The 21,996-nt window shown below is 38.8% G+C and overlaps 1 protein-coding gene and 2 pseudogenes across 4 annotated transcripts in view; 1 reads left to right on the top strand and 2 right to left on the bottom strand.

The window, feature by feature from the left end:
* RUBCN (rubicon autophagy regulator) overlaps nucleotides 1-21,996 on the top strand; it is a 52,673-nt gene that overhangs the window by 1,811 nt on the left and 28,866 nt on the right. For both annotated transcript variants that reach the window (XM_081085704.1, XM_081085703.1), the window contains exons 2-3: nucleotides 10,240-10,393; nucleotides 20,640-20,723. In XM_081085704.1, the coding sequence (XP_080941830.1) occupies nucleotides 10,240-10,393; nucleotides 20,640-20,723 (238 nt within the window). The remainder of the gene's footprint in view (nucleotides 1-10,239; nucleotides 10,394-20,639; nucleotides 20,724-21,996) is intronic.
* Nucleotides 16,214-18,642, bottom strand: LOC308516870 (pre-mRNA-splicing factor SPF27-like; annotated as a pseudogene). Its single transcript has 2 exons — nucleotides 18,626-18,642; nucleotides 16,214-16,768 (listed from the first exon to the last, which is right to left on the bottom strand). The product of its transcript is annotated as a pre-mRNA-splicing factor SPF27-like (transcript).
* LOC308517123 (large ribosomal subunit protein uL15-like) lies at nucleotides 19,170-19,620 on the bottom strand (annotated as a pseudogene). The gene has a single exon. The product of its transcript is annotated as a large ribosomal subunit protein uL15-like (transcript).

The raw sequence follows: 21,996 nt of genomic DNA, 5'->3' as shown, positions 1-21,996 counted from the left end.
CCCCATAGCTGGGTTAGTTATTTACTTAATATATTTAACAAACACTTATTTACCACATGCCAGGACTGCATAGGAGTCTTACAGGTAAACTTATTTAATCCTCATAGCAAGTGGATAAGATACTCTATTATCACTATTTATCAGATAAGAAAACTGAGACATAGGCTAAATAACTGGCCAAGGTCATACAGTGAGTCCCTGATGGAACTGGAATTCCAACCCAGGCCATCGGGCTCCAGATTCTGCACTTTTGATGCCTGTGCTTTGCTGCCTCTCACTATGCTAATGTATAGGGAGAAAGAAATGTATAAGATAGTGAACTTCATAGCATTCTTTGCCTGACATTCAGTCCGGTAGGATAGCTCCTTTTGCAGGTATGTTTTCCTGTTACTCTTTACATGCTTGACTATTTATCTTTCAATTACATGTGACAAACAATATTATTTTATATTAGTTTCAGGTGTACAGCATAGTGGTCAGACGAGGTGATCCCTCGTCTAATACCCACCCGACATCATACATAGTTATTACAATGTTATTGACTATGTTCCCTATGCTTAAATCCCCATGACATTCTGTAACTACCAATTTGCATTTCTTAATCCCGTCACCTTTTTCACCCAGTCTCCCCAAACCCCTCCTGTCGGGCAGCCCTCAGTTTGTTCTCTATGTCTGTGAGTTTTTTTCTGTTTTGTTTGTTCATCCATGCTTGACTCTCAACCAGGGAACTCTGGTCAAGACTTCATTTCAGCAGTGGGATTATCCCCATGAAGCCACTTATATTGTGGCTATAGCCTGTTCCCTGTTGGTGGTTGTTAACTCAGAATGTGTTGTTTAGTGAGGCTTCATGGCATCGATGGCCTCCTTAGCTCTAGAGCAGTGGTTCTCAACCTTCCTAATGCTGCGACCCTTTTTATTTTTTTCTGCGACTCTTTAATACAGTTCCTGATGTTGTGGTGACCCCCAATATCATTGTTACAAATTGACCATAATTAAAGCATAGTGATTAATCACAAAAACAATATGTAATGATATATGTGTTTTCTGATGGTCTTAGGCGACCCCTGTGAAAAGGTTGTTCAACCCCCAAATGGGTCGCGACCCACAGGTTGAGAACCGCTGCTCTAGAGAGACAACTGATAAATGCATGCCTTGTGCCTGAGAATTGAGGCATTGTGGCTGGTTTAGTGCAAACCAAACCTATCTATGGCCAGTAAAACACCCGATTCACAAAAAATCTTGATGAGATGGCATAATTTTTTAAAAATACAACTTTTCAATGTATTTTCTGAAAGCAGTTGTTGTAGTGAAATGTGCATAAGCTTTATAGACAGATAGAATCGTTTTTATAGCCTGCATTTGAATCCTTGTTCTACTGCTTAATTTGGTTCATCCTGTCTGAGTAGGAAGAATGATGCCTTCCTGACTGGTAAGTTGTGAAGATTCTATAAGATAATGCGCATAAGGTTCCTCACAGAGTGCTGGTATATATTAAGTGCAAAAAAATGACTACTTCTGTCCCCTCCCCAGTTTTCTTGAAGCAAGGTGTATGTGTGTGCGCGTTCTTTTGGTGCTGTTTGCAGTGGTATATATAGCCTGCTCTTCCTCCTTCCATGGCTCCTCTATCTCAGTTGGGCACCCTGAGGACACTTGTTGGCCTAGCTTTTAACTTCATCCCTGGAGTGTAGTTCTGTCCCCTGTTGTTTTCCACTTAGCTGGTTATCACTCCAGCAGAATGCTGTAGTGCTTAGGGATGATATTTCTTTTTCCCTAGGGTTTCCTAAATGCCAGTTTTTGGATGTTTTGTTTTTTGGAGATTTTCCGGTGAAAGTACTAAACAGGTAAAGGAATGGTTCTTCTAGCATTGCTCTGTTGCCCTAGACTGCCTTGGCCTATACAGCCTATTTCTGAGTTTCAAACCCAGCTACATGTGCAGTTTTCCTGGTGCAGTGATCTAGATAGTGTCTCCAAACTGAACTCATTCCATTGACCAAAACCTTTTCCTCTTCAGTTCTCTATCTTAGTTAATAGAATTTTCCACTCAATCAACCAAGCCAGAAGCCTCAGAGTGAAATTTGATTCTTCCCTCTTCATTTTCCATATCCAAGCAGTCACCAAGTCCTCTGAATTCTGTTCCCGATTTTTATCTTGAAGCTTTATTTTTTTTCTCTGTTTCCAAATATATTGGCTTCTATTAATGAAAACAAAACAAAAGAGAGAGTGGTAATGTTTCCAGAATGGCCAAATGTAGGTGTGTGCTTAAACAAAAATTTGTCCCTATCTGTGTGCCCTTTATTCTGGTATGTTGGCTTCATTCTCAGGCAGACTTTTCTACAGGGCAACCCTTAGCAAATTGAACTTTAGCAATCCCAACTAAAATAAATAAATAAAGAATGCGGTCTCAATACGTATAGCAAAAGCAAAAATTCTGGACTGACTCTTTTTGGATGGACATGACTTACGTTCCTGTTTCAGGGTATGGGATATGCAGCTGAGTCAGAACTAAACAATGTGCCCAACCCTGGGTCCAGGGAAGTGTGATACTTCCTTAGAACTTCATGGACCGGACTAAGTGGCAGAGGTGTGATTTCCCTTTGGAAAATTAGGGACCTGTTACTAAAAGAAAGGGACATGAATTCTGGACAGATGTAAATAAAATATTCACTGAAGGCCCCTATTATCTGTCATTGTGGATTATCTCAGCAGCCTCTTAACTAATCTCCCAATCTGAACTCAGTCCCCCAAGTCCAGACAGCCTCCACACTGCTACCAGCTTAATTTTTCAGAAGCAAAGTTACAAAAGTAATTTGCTCAGAAATGTTCAGTGGTTTCTCATTAAAAATATAAAATAGTCAAAACTCCTTCCCTCGTATTCAGTCTGGACTTTAGTCCCTATGAAGTTCCCAATTGTAAAGCTATGCATTTACTTGCTGTCACATCTCCTTCCTCACCATTCTCAATGTTGCTCCCCTACATTCCCTGTAATACCTCCTTCTTCGCCTGGAGATCTCTTAGTCATCCTTTAAATAATGTTCCTTTGGAAGGCATCCCCTACCTGTCCTTTTTCATCTCTCTTATTGTAGCATTTCTCACTTCATAGCATTTTATGTAAGTACCCATTTCCCCCATTGCATTCTGAATTCTGTGAGAGATGGAGACTCCTCTTTCACCACCATAATAAGCCTAGCATACTGCCTGACATATAATTGGTGTTCAGTAATATTTGTTCAAGGAATGAAAATGGTAATGATTTGGTCATGTCTCATAGTTGGACAGGTGCCCCTGTACTGTTGCCATTGAAGGAAAGGGCCTCCTTTGTCCCTATTCATTGACCATGCTAGCTAGGAGTCGACAGTTTATACAGCACTGGCAGCAAAGTAGGATGATTACATGACTTTTGAGCAATCCATACTGCTAGTCCAATTATTAATACGAAAAGAACCCACAGAAACATTCTCCTGAAGTTTTTTTTTTTTTTGGGTGGGGGGAGACAAATGCTATTGTCAGAACCCAGGAAGAGGAGGTGTATCAGCTGACAGCAGGGACCCAGAGCTGAAGCTTTTCAGTATCTACCCTCCCCACAGCTGTTTCTGCTTTTTATAGCTGCTTTATTACTTCTTCCACTAAATGGATTTTGTTTTGTTTTGTAATCTTCGTTAAGTTTCACCAACCTATCTGGGTGGCCATAGAACAGCTCTGTCCAATGTGATAGCCACTAGCCACATAGTTACTTAAGTTTAGATTAATTAAAATTAAATACAATTGAAAATTTCAGTTCTTTAGTCACACTACTCAGATTTCAAGTGCTTAATGGTCACAGTGGCTAGTGGCTGCCATATTGGACAACACCGATATAGAACATTTCCAGCATCACAGAAAATCTAATTGAACAATGCTGCTATAGGTGTAAATCTGAATTTTTCAGGAAACAACTACAGCATGCTTACTTAGCAGGAAAGTTGGTACTTAGATTGGGGACACAGGTAAGGAGTTGGTACACCATTGGTGGTTAGGTTTCTAACGTAAGGGATTTTACTTTTGCTAAACCTGCTCGTTGTTGAAATTCAATAAATTTGACATCATTCAAATTTAGTGTGATTGGTGAGACATTTTTTGAATAGGTAGGAGGTTACAAAGCATGCCTCCAAGTACTGCTATTCTCTCCTGGACATTGAGATTCTGCTGCCAGCCATAAAGGGATGGGACTGGCCAGCGATCAGGTTCTCCTAGGTCAGTGATGGCGAACCTTTTGAGCTCGGCCTGCCAGCATTTTGAAAAACCCTAACTTAACTCTGGTGCCGTGTCACATATAGAAATTTTTTGATATTTGCAACCATAGTAAAACAAAGATTTATATTTTTGATATGTATTTTATATATTTAAATGCCATTTAACAAAGAAAAAATCAACCAAAAAAATGACTTAGTGTGTCACCTCTGACACGCGTGTCATAGGTTCGCCATCACTGTCTAGGACGGTGCACCAGAGTGGAGACTTATAATAGAGTCAAGTGTGTTTTTTTCTATAAGCATATTGTTTGTTTTTAAAACATCATAAATACTTAACTACATATTCTACAAGGTTAATACTATATAATTAAAAACAGAAAATATGGAGCCAGACAAGAAGAAAATTGCCACCTCAGTGTTACCAATAATTATTTTACTTAATTATGTTTTTCTGTACTTTAAGAAGGGACCCATTACTTCTTTCCAGGAAGTACTTTCTGGCATTAAAAGTCCCAGGTGCTTGCCTCACCACAATCTTTCAGCACAAGATGACCTTGATTATTTAAAAAAATTCTCATGATACTTTTCAGCTTCTTGTTTAATAATTTTGTTCAGATTACTAATCTTTCATTAATTGATAGCCTCAAGGAAGGCCTAAACAACTTTTCTCTATTTTCCCTCATATAATCAAAAGTAACCACTATTAACATATTATTTCTTATTTTTATGCTGAGATCACAAATAGCATAATAATTTTATAGTCTGCTTTTTATACTTTAGCCTACTGTTATTAGCTTGGAAACTTCCTAACCACAAATTTTAATGGTTTCGTGATATTCCATCAGATGATGTCACATAGCTGTCCTCACATTCCAGGGATCAAATCATTACCTGATTTGAGTCAACCTGATTTTCAACTCTGATCTCAGGTAGATACCACTATTCATTTCACATAAATGACACACTGTAGAGGGACTATGCCAATAAGTTGAAGCTATTTCCTTTTACCATGAAAAAGAGCATTGGGGATTGAAGATAAGCCAATATATATTTCTTGGATTGAGGCTCACTTTAAAATTGCATCATACTGCCCTAACCGGTTTGGCTCAGTGGATAGAGCGTTGGCCTGCGGACTGAAGGGTCCCAGGTTCGATTCTGGTCAAGGGCATGTACCTTGGTTGCGGGCACATCCCCGGGAGGGCGGTGTGCAGGAGGCAGCTGACCGATGTTTCTCTCTCATTGATGTTTCAAACTCTCTATCCCTGTCCCTTCCTCTCTATAAAAAACCAATAAAATGTATTTAAAAATAAAATAAAATTGCATCATAATTACTTATTTACTATTTATTTTACTTATTTAGTGTAACACTTTAAAAAATAATATTTGCTTATAACTTCTTTGTTTCTTGAGTGTCACTGCTGATTGTGATTTGGCACCCTTAAGACTGAGTTGGCATTTAGGAAAACTGTTTTTCCTTGAATATCCTTTTTGAGTTGCTTAAGCAAATCCTGTTCCTCTTTAAAGGAAGAATGTAGTCAAAATCCTCCCAAAAGAAAACAGGTAGGACTTTATTCTGAGATTGGCTTTACTGTTTGTTAATGAAAATGATTTAGGTAGAGATGGATTATGCTGGCCCTTGTCATTTAGGCCTGGTTCTTCCTTGGCACAGGGTGAGCAGCTTAGAAAGACTGCTTTTAATTTATAATGAATAAAGGAGAACACTCTGTTTATTTGCAGAAGTGTCTCTGCAACGGGTGCTTTGAACCTAATAACTTCAAAGCCCTGACCTGTGCCCAGATAAAGGTTACATGTGAATACAGGGTGATACCATCCAAAGAATTACTATCAAATGGGTTTAACCTAGGAAATACTGTGGTTAATAAATGGGGAGGGGTATTTGATTTATCTTGGTGATCTGCTTATTTGCACGTTAGATTCAGGTATAAATGGATTAATCTAACCACTGTGTATGGGCTTCAGTTGAATTTAGTATTTCAACTCTGAAAATGATAACTATATAATTAGATTAAAAGACCCTAAAAAGGTAAAAAAACACTAAACAGACTAGCTATATAAATAAAAAAATTTTTTAGGTTTACTTTTCTTCTACGTGAGCGTGCACCAAATATAAATGTTTTGGTGTATCTTAGAGCAAGAGACACATTCTTTTGTAGCTTTGGTGTCTTAGGGACACTTAATTGTGGGGGAAAAAAACATTCTTTAGTTTTGTCCAGAGAAGTTGTCAGTAGATCTGAATGCTCAAGGTTTCTAGGGTTTCAGTGCTCTTTGCATCATTTTGGAATCTAAGTCCTAGGATGATAAGGTACTTGGTGTCTGCTTTCAGGATTTATCATGATGTTCTTTGACAGTTAAGCTTGTAAGATCAATATAGAATGAATCAGAACACCGATATGTATAGTAACTTGAGGAACCAGACTGGCTGCCAGGCCTGCAAGACTTGATTGTAACTTGTCGGAATGTAAAAACCGTATCAGTCGGAACTGGTCAGGTAGCTCTGAGGAAGCACAGGCGATGGAGAGTTACCTAAGTGACTCACAGCTGGCAGTCAGCTGGCCTCTGTAATGGCAGTTTCCCACAGTACAATAATAAGTGACATTTTTATGACCACCTCAGTCCTGTGTACATCTTAGTGATCTTGAGGTATCTCTCAGAGTTGGTATAGAAATAGAACAGGGAAATTGCAAATAGGTGCATGAAAAGTTTTCCTTATCACCGATCACCAGGGAAATGCATATCAAAACCACAATGAGCCCTGGCTGGGGTGGCTCAGTTGGATGAGTGTCATACCATGCACCGAGAGGACACCAGTTTGATACCCAGTCAGGGTACTTGGCTGGGTTGCAGGCTTGATCCCCAGTAGGGGGCTTATGGAAGGTAGCCAATCGATGTCTCTCTCTCTCTCTCTTTCAAACCAATAAAAACATACTTTAAAAAACACACACAATGAGATGTCACCTCACACCTGTTAGAAGGGCTAGCATCAAAAAGACAAGAGATAACAAGTGTTGGTGAGGATGTGGAGAAAAGGGGATTCTTGTGCACCACTGGTGGGGTTATAAATTGGTGCAGCCACAATGGAAAAAGTATGGAGGTTCCCCAAAATATTTAAAATATAACTATATGATCCAGCAATTCTCCTTCTGGGTATACAGCTAAAGGTAACAAATCACTATCTCAAGATATTCATTGATTTAAAAAAAGATATCTGCACCCCTGTGTTTATTTATTTATTTATTTTAAAATATATTTTATTGATTTCTTACAGAGAGGAAGGGAGAGGGATAGAGAGTTAGAAACATCAATGAGAGAGAAACATCAATCAGCTGCCTCCTGCACACCCCCTACTGGGGATGTGTCTGCAACCAAGGTACATGCCCTTGACTGGAATCGAACCTGGGACCCTTGAGTCTTCAGGCTGACGCTCTATCCACTGAGCCAAACAGGTGAGGGCAATTGAAGCATTATTTACAGTAGCCAAGATGTGCAAGCAACCTATGTGCCCACTGACAGATTAATGGATAAAGTAAATGTGATAGCCCTAGCTAGATTGGCTCAGTGGGTAGAGTGTCCACCCTTGAACTGAAGGGCCCCAGGTTTAATTTTGGTCAAGGGCATATACCTCGGTTGCGGATTCGATCCCCAGCCCCTGTTGAGGCCTGTGCGGGAGTCATCCAATTGATGTGTGTCTCTCACATTGATGTTTCTCTCTCTGTGTGTCCCCTCCTCCCTTCCACTCTCTCTAAAAGTCATTAGAAAAAGATCCTTGGGTGAGGATTAACAACAACAACAAAAGTAAAAGTGATATTGATACATACATACCATGGAATATTATTAAGCCATAAAGAAGAAAATCTTGCCGTTTGCAATAGCATGGATGGACCTTGAGGGCATTATGCTAAGTGAAATAAGTCAGACAGTAAAAGACAAATACTGTGTGATCTCACTTATATGTGAATCTGAAAATCCCAAACTCATAGCAGCAGAGAACAGATTGTTCGTTGCCAGAGGTGGGGGTGGAGGGATGGGGAAAATGGGTAAAGGTGGTCCACAGATACAGTCATAGGATAAATGAGTTCTGAGGAGAGGGGGAAAAAAAGAAAAAATAATAAATAAGTTCTGAGGATGTAATATACAGCATGGTGACTATAGTTAACACTACTGTATTTTTATTTGAAAGTTGCTAACAGATTGTCTTAAAATTCTCATAAAAAAATTACAACTATGTGAGGTGATGAACATTTACTAAACTTATTGTAGTAATCAGTTTGCAATATTTACATATGTCAAATCATTATTTTGTGCTGAAACTAATATAAATTTATACATCAATTATATCTCAATAAAAATAGGGGTGGAGAAAGAAATAGAACATGGGAGTCTGGTGACTCAGATGTTTAATGGTATAAGATTAAGAAAGCCCGGTGTCTCTCAGTTTGAATAAATTCTTCATCTCAAGGCTTTCAGATCAGAAGACCAGAGCAAGATCCATCTGCGTTTTTCTCTCTAGATGATACTCATATACCATATCGAACTTCACTCATTTTATTTTATATGTCTGCCTTTACTGTACCCATCTACTTTTTAAAGATGCTCAGAAAATTTACAAAAATGTGTAAGAGAGGTTCATTTTGAGTACTGATAGAAAGAATTCCAATTCAGAATCCTCGCATACCTGTAGATATTTAAATAATGTAAATAGTTATGGTAAAAAATTCCTTAAAGAAATTATTACCATTCTCAGTACTCTTCTTAAAAAGAGGAAAGAGTCATATGCTAAAAAGAAATTAAGGGGAAAGGTAAAGTGCCCAGCATAACAATTGGGAACCCAAAAGAAGGAATTTGACGCCTCATCTCCTTATGATTTTCTTATCCAGTTTGTTTCTGTACATCCAACTTTTTTCATTCAATTGCAGTTGATTTTGAGTTTTTATGGGTTGGAAACTCTGTTGAGAAAATGTTGGGGATTTAAGAGGAACCTTGAAGATCATCTGGCATCAATTTTTAAACTTTTCCACTAAAGTGCTTTATTTATTTTTTTAAAAAATATATATTTTTATTGATTTCAGAGAGAAATGGGGAGGGAGAGGGAAAGGAGAGGGAGAGAAACATCAATGATGAGAGAGAATCATTGATCAGCTGCCTCCTGCACACCCCCTACAGGGGATCGAGCCCACAGCCCTGGCATGTGAGAATAGTTGACTGATTTGGGGGCATGTCCCAAAATGGCTCAGTGCAAACTTAAAATATTTTTATCTCAATTTTAGCTTTAAAAAATACAGGGGAAAAATCATGGGCAGCCGGCCCATGTGGCTTAGTAATTGAGTATCCACCCATGAACCAGGAGGTCAGGGTTCCATTACTGGTCAGGGCACATGCCCAGGTTGCAGGCTCAATCCCCAGTAGTGGGTGTGCAGGAGGCAGCTGATCAGTGATTCTCTATCATCACTGATGTTTCTCTCTCTCTCTCTTCCTTTCTCTAACCCATCCTATCTCTGAAATTAATGAAAACATATTTTTTAAAAATCACGGGCAATTTATGTGCTTACCCATAATATTTGTATCTAGGTATGTGTATTTAGTGCTGGAAATATTTTTTCCTGCTTTTTTGTTTGGCACAAGATTTCTGGTGTTGCGCAAATGTCCACATCTCTTTATATATTGTCCATGGTCCAGAAGAGGATCTTGATGGGTCATACTCCCAGAATCATAGGTTATCGGCTACTTCTGTGAGGATTGAATGATAGTGGGTGAAGGTCACCTTGCAAAGCATAATATGCCATGTAAATGTGAGTTGTTCCTTTTTTTAAATCTTAGTGTTCTTTACATCTTCAATCCTCTCAGAATTGGATCTTATGACGAAGTAAAAAATGAATAGGGGAGAGAATGATAGGATGTGGGCAGAAGGTTTCTTGCCTTAGACCTTCTTTGACGTGATCGGCATTAGGTACAGCAAGTTAACTAACCATTGGTGTCGGTGATGCTCTTGCAGGAGGGAGCACTGGCAGTTGCTGGGTAATTTGAAGACTACTGTGGAGGGTTTGGTGTCAGCCAACAGCCCCAACGTCTGGTCCAAGTATGGTGGCCTGGAACGGCTTTGCAGGGACATGCAGAGCATCCTTTATCATGGGCTCATCCATGACAAGGTATGGAGACCCTCTTTTTTGTCCAATTGGGTGAATTAGTTGTTGGAAAGAAACAGTTGCATTAAGTTGTTAGCAGGGAGAAGATGATGGTCTCTAGTCGGTGAGCCCTTGAGGGAAGGACTGTACAATATGATGACGAGGATTAGGGTCAGGACAGTCATTGGGACTTTCCTCTTAGGATTATCCTAGGACACATCTGAGAAATATTTATGGACTATTGTCATTTTTAGAATGTCCTATGAATATCATTTTGAGGACAACTGGTTGATACTTATGAGTAGTAGTTGTAATTATAGCTTACTTTTAAAAATATAAACTTTTTGATGTTGAGTTTATTTTCCTTAATATCCGCAAACATTCTAATAAACTGTGAGTATTGAAAATGAGTGGAAGCTAATATTTAATGGTTTTTGCTTATCTTTGGCAGTTACTTCATTTGCAGTGTTTTAAGTAAGGTTTGGTCTGGATAAATTTGTCAAGTGATTCATTGGTCTGGTATCCTTCTACTTTTTAAGTATCAAACCTTGTCCTGGCCAGTGTGGCTCAGTTGGTTGGGTGTCCTCCCATGCACTGAAAAGTTGCCTGTTTGATTCCTGGTCAGGGCACATGCCTGTGTTGCAGGCTCTACCCCTAATAGGGGGCATGCAGAAGGCAGCCGAGCGATGTTTTGCTTTCACGTGGATGTTTCTCTCTCTCTCTCCCCCTTCCTTTCTCTCTGTAAATCAAATAAAAAAAAATTTATTTATTTAAAAAACATTTTTTTAATTTATTGACTTGAGGGAGAGAGAAACATTGATGTGTTATTCCACTTATTTATGCATTCATTGGTTGTCTCTTGTATGTACCCTGACTGGGGATCGAACCTGCAACCTTGACGTATCAGGACAACACTCTAACCAACTGAGCTACCCAGCCAAGGCCCAATAAAAAAGTCTTTATAAAAATAAGAAAATAAAAACCAAACCTCACAACTATGTGCATAATTGTGTATTCCCAAATACTCATGCTCTTTCCTATCAGAGCCCAGTATTTTCCCCTGGAGCTCTTTCCCCTGAGCCAAGGTTACCGTTTTTTTTTTTAATCAGAATTTATTCTCAACTAGCAGTCACATTGGAAAAGATCTAATCAGTGAATTGCTATTAAGGTATTTATAGTTGATAGGATTTACTAAAAGTCTGTGTATATTACCTCTTTAAACCAATGTTCCTATTAGATTTTTTTCTTTTTTTTTTTTTAATATATTTTATTGATTTTTTACAGAGAGGAAGGGAGAGAGATAGAGAGTCAGAAACATCGATGAGAGAGAAACATCGATCAGCTGCCTCCTGCACATCTACTGGGGATGTGCCCGCAACCCAGGTACATGCCCTTGACCGGAATCGAACCTGGGACCTCTCAGTCCGCAGGCCGACGCTCTCTCCACTGAGCCAAACTGGTTTCTGCTGATTTTTATTTTAAAAAATATTTTTATTGATTTCAGAGAGGAAGGAAGAGGGGAGAGAGAGATAGAAACATCAATGATGAGAGGGAATTATTGATCGGCTGCCTCCTGCATGCCCCATACTGGGGATCAAGCCCACATCCCAGACATGTGCCCTTGACTGGAATCGAACCTGGGACCCTTCAAGTCTGCAGGCCGATGCTCTATCCACTGAGCCAAACCAGCTAGGGCCCTGTTGGATTTTTATAATTTAGTGGGAAAGTTGGCTTAGGTTAGATTTTCTTTATTCAGAGTAAGTTCTGAAAATGAGGCTTTCTGTTTTAATTAGTTTTAAAGATGGGAATTTTTTTTATCCTTTAAAGAATTGCCAAAACCGGTTTGGCTCAGTGGATAGAGCGTCGGCCTGAGGACTGAAGGGTCCCAGGTTCGATTCTGGTCAAGGGCATGTCCCTGGGTTGCGGGCACATCCCCAGTAGGAGATGTGCAGGAGGCAGCTGATCGATGCTTCTCTCTCATCGATGTTTCTAACTCTCTATCTCTCTCCCTTCCTCTCTGTAAAAAATCAATAAAATATATTTTAAAAAAAATAAAAAAAAAAAGAATTGTTCTTAATGATCTTCATTATTAAAACACCATTTTAGGAATCTGGAGGCAACATTGTATAGCAATCTGACAAAAGTCTTTAGAATTAGTCAGAACCTGGATTTTACATCCAGACTCATTGCTCAGGTCCTTGGGGGAAAAAAATGACATCATAGTTATAATTATAGACTTTTGAGTCAGACTTCTCATATTTTAATCTTAGCTTTACCACTATGTGGTAAGTTATATAACTCTCTGTGCCTCTGTTTCCTCATTTGTAAAATGATGAGATAACACTGGTACCCACCTCATAGGATTGTTGTGAGCATTAAATGAGATAATACGTGAAAAGCTTTAGAAAAACATGAGAAATTATTAGTCTTAACTATTAGGTAATTGCTTTTGTCATCTGTAAACATTAAGATAATGTTATTTATATCATAACATTTGATGGAAAGATTAAATGTAAAAGCATACAAATTTGCCTACTGAAGTTCACGGCACATAGGAGGTAGTTAATAAGTGTTCCTTTTTTTTTTTTTTTTTTAACTTTCAAGTTAACTGTCTTGTAGTCCTATGGCAAAAATAATTATGAACATTGGAATTTACAAAACAAATAAGTTAACCCACTGCAATCTGCCTTCTTCCCTTACCACTGATGATCTTGGTACTAAAATTTAAGTAAAAATGACATCCATGTTATCAAATCCAATTAACATATTTCTCCTTTGAGCGCTGTCTTATGTTCTTCACTATTGACCACCATCAGGCATTATTATTTTATTATGTCATGGAGACCTCTGACTTCTGTGACCACTCCTTCTTAGTTTTTTTCCCTGGAATCTCTTCCTCCTGGATTTTAGCTTTTAATGGGGTTCTGTCTTATGTCCTTATCTCTTATTTTGTTCATTTTCCTGAAGCAGTCTTATCTACTTGCATTGTTTAGGCTCACACATCTCTGCTGAACTCCAGGTCTACAAGACTAGCTGTCGGCTATGTATTACCTGGCTGGCTGGCCTACCGGCTAAACACAGTATGACCCAAAACAAACTTACATTCTCCCGTGAGTTTGCCCTTCCTCCTGGCATTTTTAATACTAATTTGTGGCATTGCCAGCTACTCGGTATTCCCAGTTAGAAACTTGGGAATCACGCCAGTATCTTTTACAAAACTCAGTACAAGTGTCCCAGACTGATGACCAGAATGGCTGCCAGATTAGTGGCCCTGCCTTCTAGTAGCTAAAGTACCTGTGTCTTGGTAGCAAAAGGATTCTATTACTAATTTTACAATGTCATCTAGAGTAATCAGTTAACCATATTACAGGACAATTTTACCATCAGTGCCAGGAAGAGAAAATGTGCCATGATGAAATAGGGAAGTCAAAGAAATTCTCAAATAAACCATACACTCACTCACTCACTCACTCACTCGCTCTCACTCACTATAGGCCCTTGTGGGAAGAATAAAAACCAGAGGTTCATTTTCATTTCACCACTGCTCTGTTCTGCCTTGTAAAGACCTAAACATTGAAGTCTGTATCAAGGACTTGTTTTTCCCTTTCATTTCCTCCCTAAAGACTAAGGCTTTCAAAGGTTTGGCTGCTGTGTCATCAAGAAGCTATTTGCCCTTGGAGAGGGGGAGGGGTATAATGATTAATGTGGGTCATTTCTTTTGTGCTTTCATAAGGATGTGTTATGGAATGTGTATTACATATTTTTTTAATCAGCGCCTTAGGAAAGCTGTAAATGACCATTTTCTTAGAAAAATCTCATTTTTTTTGACAGCCTTCATCTAGGCTATCTTTTAGTCCTCCCATAGCAATAACAATCACTCTTTAATATTTTGGTAGATTTTATTATTCTTTTCTGTGCATTTATATGCTTTTTAAAATATTAAGATTGTACTGTATATATCACTCGATATTTCTGTGCTTTTTAAAATATTAAGATTGTACTGTATATATCACTCCATAACTTGTTCTAAAATATTTAATTATTCTTTATTTTTTTTTAAAGTATATTTTTATTGATTTTAGAGAGAGGAAGGGAAAGGGAGAGAGAGATAGAAACATCAGTGATGAGAGGGAATCATTGATTGACTGCCTCCTGCACACCCCACACTAGGAATCGAGCCTAAAAACCCAGGCATGTGCCCTGACCAGGAATTGAACCGCGATTTTCTGGTTCATGGGTCGACTGACACTCAACCACAGAGCCGCACCAGCCAGGCAATATTTAATTCTTTAAATGGACAACACATTTATATGGTTAAAAAAACAAAAAGTATAAAACCATATCCAGTAAAATGCTTCGTTTCCTTCTGATCCCATAGGTAACTACTATTTACCAATTTCCTTCCAGAGAATTTTTATGCTTATAAAAGTAAATATGAATACATAATTTTCTTTGCTACACCTGACTTTTCACATAAATAAAAGGACACTATAACCACTATTCTGTACCTTGCTTTTCTCATGTGATATATCTTATAATTTATTTAAAAAAGTTAATCCGACTGGCATGGTTCAGCGGTTGAGCATAGACCTATGAACCAGGAGATTATGGTTCGATTCCTGGTCAGGGCACATGCCCAGGTTGCAGGCTCAATCCCCAGTGCGGGTGTGCAGGAGGCAGCCGATCAATGATTCTCTCTCATCATTGATGCTTCTATCTTTCTCTCCCTCTCCTTTCCTCTCTGAAATCAGTAACAATATATTAAAAATAAAATTGTTGAAGAGCTTCATTCTTTCTGACAGCTGTCACTTTGTAATGTTTCACTGTATATGTATACCATAATTTATTTAACCGGTCTCCTGGTAGTGGACATTCAAATTGCTTTCAGTCATTTGCTATTAATAATAATGCTACAGTGAAGAACCTTGTATCTAGGTCAGTTGGTCCTTTACTATATTCCTAGACATAGAATTGTTAGGCTAAAGGGCATGTGCTTTTCTTTTCTTGTTTTTACCACCAAGTTGAAATTTGTGGTTTTGTTCATATACAAATCCTAATATATAAAAAGCCAGGGGCTGTCACGACCGAAACAACCAGACGGACGACTGAACAGCAGGCTGCATGGAGCAACAAGGTCAGCAGGGGGGTTAGTGGGAGACGACCAAACGACTGAGCAGCAGGCTATGTGGGGCGACCAGGCCGGCAGAGGGGGGCAGTTGGGGGCAGCCAGGCCGGCAGGAGTGGGCAGTAAGGGGCGACCAGGCCAGCGGGGTGGGGCAGTTGGGGGTAACCAGGCCTGCAGGGGAGGCAGTTGGGGGCAATGAGGCCAGCAGGCAGAGGCGGTTAGGGGTGATCAGGCTGGCAGACAGGTGAGCAGTTAGGAGCCAGCGGTCCTGGATTGTGAGAGGGATGTCCGACTGCTGAGTTAGGTCCAGGGATAGGGCCTAACTCAGCAGTCGGACATCTCCTGAGGGGTCCCAGATTGGAGAGGGTGCAGGCTGGGCTGAGGGGATTTCCCCCCCCCCCCACCCCATGCACGAATTTTATGCACTGGGCCTCTAGTAGAATATAATAGTCAATATTCTATGGTTTCTAAATACTTAACCACTGGTGATTTCCATAAGATGCTGTTATCCTTCATAGTTCAGGTGCATGACCTTCTGTGAAAGCCCAACTTGCTTTCCTTTCTACCCACCAAATTAATTTGTCTTTCCAGAAGTCTTGTCGGATGTTTTCTTTGTTGGCCTCTCCATGTTGCTGCTTTATTTGAAAGACTTCATTTTCTAAGTGTACAATAGTCCTTTCAATCTCATAATTCTTACTGACCAGGGATACCCAATTTGACTACATTTCTCTTAATTTAGATCCAGCTGTGAGTTGCATGTTCCTTTGCTGCCAGTTTAAATCTTGAATATGTTTCCTTAACTTCTGGAGCTCTTTCTGTGCATGTTCAATCATGTGAACTAGATTTTCATTATATATTTCCCAGGCATTGCATCCATGCTGTGACATTAGTTCTGGATTCTCAATTAGAACCACTTGATGCTCTAACTGGGCTACAGAATTGTTTACACATTCTTTCCATGAAGCAACGACATTTTTCTGACCCGAGGAAGGGGCTGGAAGTTCATGTAGTTTCATACTGAGCAATGCAGTTGGTTGACGAACAGCCAGTCTTTCAAATTTATTTCTCTTTCTGTTGGTTTCAAAAGCAGAATAACACGGGTCTGTCAGGTAGTTCTTTGTAGGTTGATGTCTGTGAGTTTGTTTCTCCACCAGCCCCGCAGTCCTTCCCGCACACCAGGCACCTCATAGCCTTGGTCAAAATACAGCAGTGCAGCCTCTCCAGCCACCAAACCCGTGTCCACTGTTCTTAGGTTCACCCGAGTTTTCACAAGGCTATGTGCATTTCAGTTTTGATAGTTGTTGCTAAATTACCTTCTAGCAAGTTATGTCTGTTTATACCCTCACCAATGCATGAGCATCTACCAGTAATTCTTTATACTGTTGCCAATACAGGGTGTTACTAAACTAACTATTGCCAATGTAATTGGTGAAAAGTTACGTTTCTCTTACTGTGAAAGATGTTTATAAGAGCCCTTCAATTTTTTTTTCTGTGAATTTTTTCTATTTCCCCCCATTTTCCTTAGATTTTTAGTTTATTAAGAAAATTAGTGGTGAGCATACTGTGAAAAATACAGATGATATATGATAGAATTATACACTTGAAACTTATATACTGTTTCAACCAATGTCACCCCAATACATTTAATTTAATAAAAAAGAAAATTAGTCCTTTGTCTGTAATGTGAGTTATAAATACTTTTTTCCTAGTTTGTCTTTTGACACTCTTTTTAAATCTGCCCCTAAGGATATTTTCTCTATTGATTTTTTTTCTTTTTTTTTTTTTTCTTCTTTTTTTTTTTTTTTTAGAGAGAGAGTGAAGGGGAGGGAGGAAGGGGGAGAGAGAAAGAAAAATAATTTATGCGAGACCTCTAACCACCCAGCCAGGCCTGTATCATTTTTTTATAACAGGAAAAGCCTTCTTATACTTCATGATCTGAATCATTAGCTGATTGATTTATTAAACGGTGGTAAGATATATCACTCAAACATTTTGTTTTAATTCAAAACATCTAAAATTGCATTTATTCAATAGTCTTTGGCTATAGGGCAAAAACCAAATCAATATATTTTATTGATTTCAGAGAGGAAGGGAGAGGGAGAGAGAGATGGAAACATCAATGATGAGAAAGAATCATTGATCACCTGCCTCCTGCATGCCCCCTACTGGGGATTGAGCCCACAACCCAGGCATGTGCTCTGACCAGGAATCAAACAGTGACCTCCTGATTCATAGGTCGATGCTCAACCACTGAGCCATGCTGGCCAGGCAGCATAATTTTTAATGTGTATATAATATTACATGCGTGAATGTACTACCCTAATTTTTTAATCAGTACCATACTGATAAATGTTCAAGTTGTTTACATTTCATATTTTTTGCTATTATAAAAATACTGAACATTCATTTAAAATTTTATTTACAGAAATTTAAAATTTATGCCTCTATCTCTTCCTTTTTGATATGTATACTTGTGCTTTTATACATTGAAGACATTTTTAATTAAAAAATCCAATATTCTTACTTCTTTTTTTCTCTTGTGGGATGTATGGGGTTTTTTTCCCCCCTCCTCTTCCTTCTTCTTCTCCTCTTCCTCCTCCTCCTCTTCCTTTTCTTCAAGTCCTCCTCCTCCTCCTCCTCCTCTTCCTCCTCCTCCTTTTCCTCTTCCTCCTTTTTATTTAGCTCTTTAATTCAGCTGGAATTTATTTTGGCCTATAGTTTGTGGAGAATGCCTAAATTTATCTACTTTTTACTAGCCAATTTTTCTTTTCTACTGATTTCCCCCCAAAAGTTGTTTATTAAATGAACCTAACATTTTTTTAATAGACTTTATTTTTTAGAGCAGTTTTAAGTTCTTAGCCAAATTGAGCAGAAGGTACAGAGATTTCCCATAAACTCCCTGCCTTCTCTGGTGTATAGCCTCTGCCATTCTCAGCATTCCCCACCAGAGTGGCACATTTGTTACAACGGATGAACCTGCATTGATACATCATTATTATCCAAAGTGCACAGTTTACATTAGGGTTCACTCTTAAACAGTCTATGGTTTGGACAAATTTTAATGACATGTCACTACCCTTTTAGTGGCATATGGAGTAGTTTCACTGCCCTAAAAGTCCTCTGCGTCTCACCTATTCATCCTCTCCATCCTACCCCACTCCAAAACCTGGTAGCCACTGTCTTTTTACTGTTTCCATAGTGTTTTGCCTTTTCTAGAATGTCATATAGTTGAAATTATAAGGTATGTAGCCTTTTCAGATTGAATTCTTTCATTTAGTAACATGCATTTAAATTTCCTCCACGTCTTTTTGTGGCATGATAGCTCATTTCTTTTTAGTGCTGAATAACATTTCATTGTCTGACTGTACCACTATTTATCTATTTATTTGCCTTTCAACTATTTAATACTTATTACACACACAGACACTTTACCAACAGGTATCATTCTCACTTTATAAATGAAAAGTTCAAGTCAGGTAATGGCCCAAAGGCCTCTAAGTGTTGGTGCTATCTCTTGCATGCTTTCTTCCCCAGACCTTGATACCCTAACTCCTAGGACCTGTTAGGGAGGTTTTTGAAGTAAAGGTAGGGAAGTAGAGATGCCAAAGGACCTACACTCAGTCCAGAAGACAAAAGTACTTGTGGACATTTTAATGAACTTCCCTCCCTGTAGCTTCAAGCTACCAGGACACAAGCCCCACCAACACCCTTCGTCTTCTCCTCAGCTCTTCTGCTGAAGAACTTGGCTTTCACACTGACAGGCTGCTTTGGGAGCTTTCCCTTCCCCAGAACTTTGTAGTAGCCTGATTCCACCACATCAATGATAGGAGCAGTTCCAGTCTTGCTTTTGGTAGCATTTACCCGGGTCTGCTCACTAACCAGGGTCCACAGTTTATCAAGGTTGACAGTTGGGCAGAAGCTCCGGTTCCTCTTTAAGTGCTAATGCCTCATACCAATTTTCCCAAAGTCACCTGGGTGATATTTGTCCAAGTTGATCCTGTGATGATGCAAGCCACCAGCATTAATGCGGCTTCAGGCCCCCATGCTTCCTGTGCTTGCCGATGCTGGTGTGGCCGTGGCTCATGTGACCCTGAAGTTTTCGGGTCTTCCTCAGTCTGGATGGCATGTCGGTGGCTGAGATGCAAGAGCACCACCGTTTATTCATCCATTGCTTACTGAGGGACATTTCTATTGCCTTCAGGTTATAATAATTATGAATACATCTGCTATAAACATCTGTGAGTAGGTTTGTATGTGGACACAAGTTTTCAGCTCCTTTGGGTAAATAACAAGGAGTGTGATCACTGGACCATATGGTAAGAGTACGTTTAGTTTTGCAAGAAACTACCAAACTGTGTTCCAGAGGGGCTTTAACATTTTGCATTGCTACCAGCTGTGAATAAGGGTTCCTTTAGCTTTAAATCCTTGCCAGCATGTGATGTTGGCATTGACCTGGGTTTTGACCATTCTAATAGGTATATTGTAGTATTGTATTGTTTTAATTTGATTTCCCTGGTGACATGTGATGTAGTATATTTTTTCATGTGTTTATTTACTATGTGCATATTTTCTTTGGTGAGGTGTCTGTTAAAGTTTTTGGCCCATTTTTAAAATCAAATGATTTGTTTTCTTATTGTTGAATGATGGAGAGATAACGGTAGAAAACAGATTATTTTCATTATATAACCTTCGATGTCATATGTACAAATTGTTCAAAAGAACAATGACAATAATTTTAAACAGCTATCCTTTAAAAAGGTGAACATGTATATGTATTCCTTTTATTGCTGCTGAGAACTTCTGTTGAGACAAAGGGAGGTTGTGCTTTTTAAAAAAATATATTTTATTGATTTTTTACAGAGAGGAAGAGAGAGGGACAGAGAGTTAGAAACATCGATGAGAGAGAAACATCTATCAGCTGCCTCCTGCACACCCGCTACTGGGGATGTGCCTGCAACCAAGGTACATGCCCTTGACCGGAATCGAACCTGGGACCTTTCAGTCCGCAAGCCGACGCTTTATCCACTGAGCAAAACCGGTTAGGGCAGGAAAGTTGTGCTTTTATCTCTCTTTGAATGTCAACACTAGAACTAGATTTGGTCCAAAATGGTAGTGATTTGTTTACCATGTGTGTTCCCACAGCAGGTGTGCTGCCGCCAAACTGATTACTGGCAATTTGTGAAAGATATCCGCTGGCTGAGTCCCCACTCAGCCCTTCATGTGGAGAAGGTAAGAGATGAAGGTAACCCCAAGGCTTCATTGTTTGATGTTCTGCTTGAGGAGTCTCCTAGAATAGAAGGATGGTGTGTGTCGAGTTTCTTATAACCGAGGAGAGGAAATTATCCCTTCAGGACTGATTTGAAGGGGAGGATTATTTGCTTTAAAAAATAAACTTTGCAAACCCATTGTTCTGGCCACTTTCTCTTATTTGGGGAAGGGGTGTAAAAGTTTTGTTGTTTTCTAAAGATCTGCATATATGGGACCAGAGTGAAGCTTTTCAAAATCCAGGGTATATGGTATATGTTAAGAGGTCCCTGAAGTGGTTGGGGAAAGTGGGACTGAAGTTTTTTTTTTTTGATTTTTATAAAATGTTTATTCTCTTAAATCCAATGCATTCACAGAGTGTTAACACTTTAAATGTTTATCATTTTCACCAACTGCAGCATTACCTTAGTAAACCAAAATAAGCACTTTATCAATGATTATTAATACTTTTTTAAAAAAGAACCTAAACTTCCCCAAATTTCAGCACAGGTAGTTTAACTGTAGATTTCAGTTCTAGATGATTTTAAAAAATAGTGTGTAGAAATGATTCTTCTTAGTTAAATGTATTATATCATGCTATCAACCAACCAAATCAAAAGCAGTTGCCAAGCTGAATAAGTTACAACTCTGGCTTGTACAGAAATGTGCAGTGTTTTCAAAGCTCTGAACAGTTACCTACCAATACAAATCTCCACAGCTTAACTTAGAGTTGGAAGATGAGTTTTCACAGTAATGTAATTTTAACCTCCATTTACATTCATTTTAATATATTACTAAGATGTTTACTGTATGTCACAATGGTGCTTTCCAGTGTTCACAATTTACAGTTTCAATTTATACAAGTCATTCACTAACATAAGGGACAGTTAATGCTGCTACAAACTATCCCTAAAAAAACAAAACCCCACCTTACATAGAACTCTGAAAATGGTATGACTTAAAACAGATTAATCCAACATGATTTTTAGTATTTTAGCCATTTTCCATACACCAGCATGTAAACTTGCCTATTTAATATGAGAACTACAACTTGATTCACTGAGATATTATGTAATAATTTTCTTCAACTACCTTTTTCACCTTAACTCAAAAATCTCCTGACTAGGGACTGAAATTTTAATAACTGTTTAAGAAGATGAGGATACAACAATTAGAAAGAAATGTGAGGTTTCTGAAGGCTGGTGTCAAATGGAGTCAAACATGTTCCTTTCAGCTCTAACCGGTTTGGCTCAGTTGA

Source organism: Myotis nattereri (assembly GCF_964212035.1).
Source record: "Myotis nattereri genome assembly, chromosome: 3".
Taxonomy (NCBI): domain Eukaryota; kingdom Metazoa; phylum Chordata; class Mammalia; order Chiroptera; family Vespertilionidae; genus Myotis; species Myotis nattereri.
This window is presented reverse-complemented; position numbering and strand designations above follow the sequence as displayed.